The sequence below is a fragment of the Vespa crabro genome, chromosome 7 (assembly GCF_910589235.1).
Source record: "Vespa crabro chromosome 7, iyVesCrab1.2, whole genome shotgun sequence".
NCBI lineage: Eukaryota > Metazoa > Arthropoda > Insecta > Hymenoptera > Vespidae > Vespa > Vespa crabro.
In genome coordinates, this window is record NC_060961.1 from 7,181,201 (window position 1) to 7,185,888 (window position 4,688).

At 35.3% G+C, this 4,688-nt stretch overlaps 1 protein-coding gene across 1 annotated transcript; it reads left to right on the forward strand.

Annotated features, from left to right (window-relative positions):
• The first annotated feature begins 225 nt into the window (after positions 1-225).
• On the forward strand, positions 226-4,130 carry LOC124425629 (UPF0602 protein C4orf47 homolog). Its single transcript, XM_046966196.1, has 5 exons — positions 226-301; positions 399-571; positions 663-737; positions 1,003-1,195; positions 3,742-4,130. The coding sequence occupies exons 1-5, from the start codon at positions 226-228 to the stop codon at positions 4,128-4,130; spliced, it is 906 nt and encodes a 301-aa protein (XP_046822152.1).
• The last annotated feature ends 558 nt before the right edge of the window (positions 4,131-4,688 follow it).

Genomic DNA, 4,688 nt, shown 5'->3' on the forward strand with positions numbered 1-4,688 from the left:
GATTACTTCGTACTGCTTTAAAATGATCGTATCTTCATATTGATTCGAGATCAATGAATTTTAATGAATAAATTTTGATTTATACTCATGTAATATGAGCGTCAACAAAATGTTTCATCTTTTCATAAAGATCGATTTGAATCGTTCGATTTAACCTCAAAGTTAAGCAAGCGATAATGGATGACATAATATACGTCAAAACGTCTATCGGATAAACGAAAGAGGATGAAACGACCAGGAGGGTTCAGAAAAGAAACTGAATTTGGCCGGCGATATGGGAAAGCGGATCTTGATCGAGTTGGTAATGAATATTTTCAAAAATCGAATTCGATCGAAAAACGATCGAAATACTTTTTCCAATTTTAATTATTTTCCTTTTCCTTTTTTTATACCTTGAGGTTTCTTCGATGATATACCAAATGCTTCGGAAGATCCGTACGGTCCACCGGCCGTGATACGCGAGGATGTTGAAAAGGGTCGTCAGCTGCTTTCCGGTCCACCCTATGAACTTTTCGAGAAAGAATTTCAACGAATTTTCGTGGGCGAAGCACTCACTAAACCAATATCGCAGGTAATTAAAAGAGTTACTGAATTATTTGAATTCCATCGAGATCTTTCGGATTTATATTATATTAATATCCTTGTTTTGCTAAAATTTGCAGATAATTAACATATTCGAGTTTTATATAAATTATTTATGTAATCACGTAATGTTAATGAACGCATTAAAATTCGAAGTAAATCAATTTATTTTATTTTCTTTTTTCTTTTTTCAAAATATTATCTTTTTATCAAAGTATGATAAATCACATAAAATGTTAAATGTTCTAGATCGTAAAACTAATGGTTGTCCAAATGTTTTCAATTTATCGAGTTTGATTAATCAAAATAAATATATTTCGTTAATAAATATATTCGTTAAATAAACAATATTTTATGTTAAATGAGTCTGATATTATCAAATTTCGAACTACATATAATTATTAAATATTATCGTGACAGGTTAAATATAAAAAAATCAAGATAGTAGAAGGTCCACCCTTGATACCACCATCACCTTCGAAAAAGCACTCGACGCCTGGTGACTCGTACGGGTGTTTCAGCAAACAGCCGACTTACTTCAGTCCTGTATTAAGAGCCAAGCCAAAAAGAGAAAGGGAAGAGCCGAATTTCAAGATAAAACCTGGGAAACTCGGTGGACCGGGATATGCGGATATTTGCTTCAGCCCTTATCCCACTTATGCGCACGAGCCCTACGATCCCTGGAAAAGAAAGGATAAGAGAAAGGAAGGTATGATAGAGAGAGAGAGAGGGAGAGAGAAAAAGAGCTCTAAATTAACAGCTTTTTTCGTGTCGACGTAGACCGTTCTACGTGCTTAACGTGTTTGGCCCTTTCGGTAGCTGTAATTAGGTCACGCTGCGTCGCGTCGCTTACCAGATTACATTCATTAAATGTGAAAGAGCTTGAGTGCGGTCGAAATGAATAGTACAAACTAAAATTCTCGCTATCGAGGCTGCGAAAATAAAATGAGGTACCCGATGTAAGAGATTAAAAAACCAAAAAAAAGAAGAAAAATTGAAAAAAGAGAGGGGAAGTAAAAGCGAATAAAGAATAACAGAAAGAAGAAGAAGAAGAAAAAAGAAGAAGAATAAATAAGAGGAAGAAAAGAACAATACTTACTTACGACCGTACTAATAAGATATAAGAAAGAGAAAGAGAAAGAGAAAGAAAAAGAGAAAGAGAAAGAAAAAGAGAAAGAGAAAGAGAAAGACGAGAAATAGCAGTGGATTAACGAAAAGTCGTTAAAAAGACGACGATTACATGTGCTCTTTGCTAAGAGATTAAAATAAATGTCGGAGGATGCTGCTCAGCATCCACGATGTGGATCTTTCGCACCTAAATTCTCGTCCTTTTCTTTTTCATCTAGGGTACATCCATTTCTTTCTCTTTTTAAGTTCTCTTTTCTTTTTTTAAATTATACATACATATGTACGTACATGTCTACGTACCTACGTACATACGTACATACATTTCTTTTTCTCTCTGTTTTTTTTTCTCTTTCTCTTTCTCTCTCTTTCTCTCCTTCCCACGAACGTACATAAATAAATAAGTCGCGAGAACGAACGAGCGTACTTTTTTAAAAGAGATCTTCGCTTCCGGTGCTTTATCTTCCACGTTGACAAAGTGCTCGTCGCAGAACGAGCACGCGTACCACAACGTATAGTTAAGATCGTTTTTGGCTACTTTTTGGTACCAAGCCACGCTTTTCATTTTGATCCATACGATATACTTTTCTTCTTTCGTTTTATTCACCCTTTTTAATTTCTTTTTTCTTATTTCTTGTCTCTCTCTTTCTCTCTCTCTTTCTCTTTTTCCTTTTTTTTTTTATCTTTTTTTAATGTTTTACTGTTCTTTCTTTTTAAGTCCCATGTGTCAAGCTCGCTTTTCCTTTCTCTTTTTTATATTTTTGTTTTTATTCTTGCATATGCGTACACGTGTTTCAAGATGAAAGTGGAAAAAGCAAAATTCGCTTTGAACATTTGTCCTTCCTCACGTTACCCCTTATTTTTTCTTCATATATATATATGTATATATATGCGTGCAATTTCTTTTTTCCTTTCTCTCACTTTATCAACAAACATTTCGAGGCATCACAAACAAATATTTTTCTTCCGAGGTGTCACATTATAAGCACGTTTATTTTAACGTAGTTCACTCAAGTGAGCGAGCGAGTTATATTATCTTGGAAGTTAACGTAACGATTTTTTAAGTGTTTCGCTAAACGAGATAAGGATTATGGCAGTAAGCCGCGAACGATGTTATTTCGGTGAGAAGCGAGGGATGCAAAGTTTTAAGGAAAGTAAGAGAGAGAGAGAGAGGGAGAGAGAGAGAGAGGGAGAGAGAGAGAGAGAGAGAGTGAGTGAGAGAGAGAGAAATTTTGTAGTTAATGCGAAATAATGGTCTCAACACTGGCCGGTGTTAGATGTAATTCTCATTGTCAATGGTGAGACCCTTAATACCACGTTTTATGACCGCTTAAAGTTTCCAGCTCATGAAGTAAGAAATATATATTTGAATTCTTCGGAAAGTCATTCGCATTAATTACAAACAGCCTTATGTTTGCACGATACTATTAAGTAAGAACGAAGAGCAACTTTTCTTTTTAACATTCGCGATTTGCTTGTAAGAAAAAAAAAAAAGAAACAAAAAATCTCTTGAAAATTTCTAAATGAGTCAATGATATTATATTAACTCGACAACGGTCTCTTTGTCGTTAATAATATCATTCCCATTATTTTTCTTTTACTAACCTTTGATAATACTACATATTGTGATCATATAAAGCTCTTGATTTAATATCACATTAACAAGAGAGAGAAAGAGAGAGAAAGAGAGAAAGAGAGAGAGAGAGAGAGGGAGAGAGAGTGAAAGAGGTATAATAAAAGATACGATGACCACTCTGAGAAGACAAAGTATATAATTTACATCGAGCTACACTCTACGAGAAAATTCATAGCTCGTTGCTATGGAGTAGTTAGCAAGCTAAAAGCTAATTAAGCTTTCCGTTTTCGTTGTTTGTTGTTTTCATTGCTGTCGAAAGAGAGATAGAGAAAGAGAGAAAGAGAGAGAGAGAGAGAGAGAGAGAGAGAGAAAGAGAGTGAGAACGCTTGCATGAGTACAAATTTTAAGTGAAAATTACACATAGGATTCATTAAACGTTAACGTTTCATATTCCACAGAGAGAAAAGGACCAAGTTTCTTGTCTATGAGTGCTCCTCTCGATTATTTCCCACCGAATCCTTATTTCGATGAAAGACCTGGTCCGACGTACGTGCGTCCAAAGGAAATTCAAGAAAAGATCATTGATCCTGGCCATATCTATGTCCCATTCCCAAAGTCACCCGGTGGAAATCACGATGGTTGCTTCAGCAAGTTTCCATCTTACTTGAGCGAACCGTATGATCTTAGTATCCCAAGAGTTGTCACGACCGGACCACCATTGCTCGCTGGTGGACCTGATCTACGAACAAAATATACTAACAGTATTATCAATCAGGTCACAGCTGTATCCTGTAACGCGGCCAACTATCGAGAGTATCACGAACGTGTCTATCCTTTGACTCAATAAATTTTTATATTTGCCTTTTGTTTGGATACGCGTACGTTATTTTACTTTACTTTACTTTCTTTATTTCTCATTTTTTTTCTTTTTCTTCCTTTTTTCCTGTCTTTTTGTTGTTTTTGACTACTTCTTTTTTCTTTTTTATTTTTTTTGTATTTCAGTATTAAACTCGAAACGATTTGGTAGATGCATCGATTCACTTTTAAGCCGATCGAACGACTCGTTCTCTCTCTCTTTCTCTCTCTCTCACTCTTTCCCTCTCTATCTCTTTCTCTCTATACTCGCACGATATACCCAAGAGTATTTTGTACAGAGGCCAATTAAACGTTCGTGTTCTCTCGATTTCCACCTGCTATCGCGAACTTTCCTAATGGATGACTCTAGCCCATTCGTACGTAAAAACTTTTATACAAAACAAATTGTATTCTCTCGTCGGCTCGACTTTAAATCCTTGTAATCCTCACCGCTAGGATATCCTTGTCGTCTAACTTTTACTTTTTGAAACGCATTCATTTTGATTTACAATGTATTGTTCCCCTTTTTATTTTTATATTCGAACAAATA

Bases quoted from the DNA above. Each gene is read 5' to 3' on its own strand.
- LOC124425629 (XM_046966196.1), top strand. From the start codon at position 226: ATGAAACGACCAGGAGGGTTCAGAAAAGAAACTGAATTTGGCCGGCGA. The intron at 572-662 runs GTAATTAAAAGA...TAAAATTTGCAG, and splicing joins TCACTAAACCAATATCGCAG to ATAATTAACATATTCGAGTT. The intron at 738-1,002 runs GTAAATCAATTT...TTATCGTGACAG, and splicing joins TGAACGCATTAAAATTCGAA to GTTAAATATAAAAAAATCAA.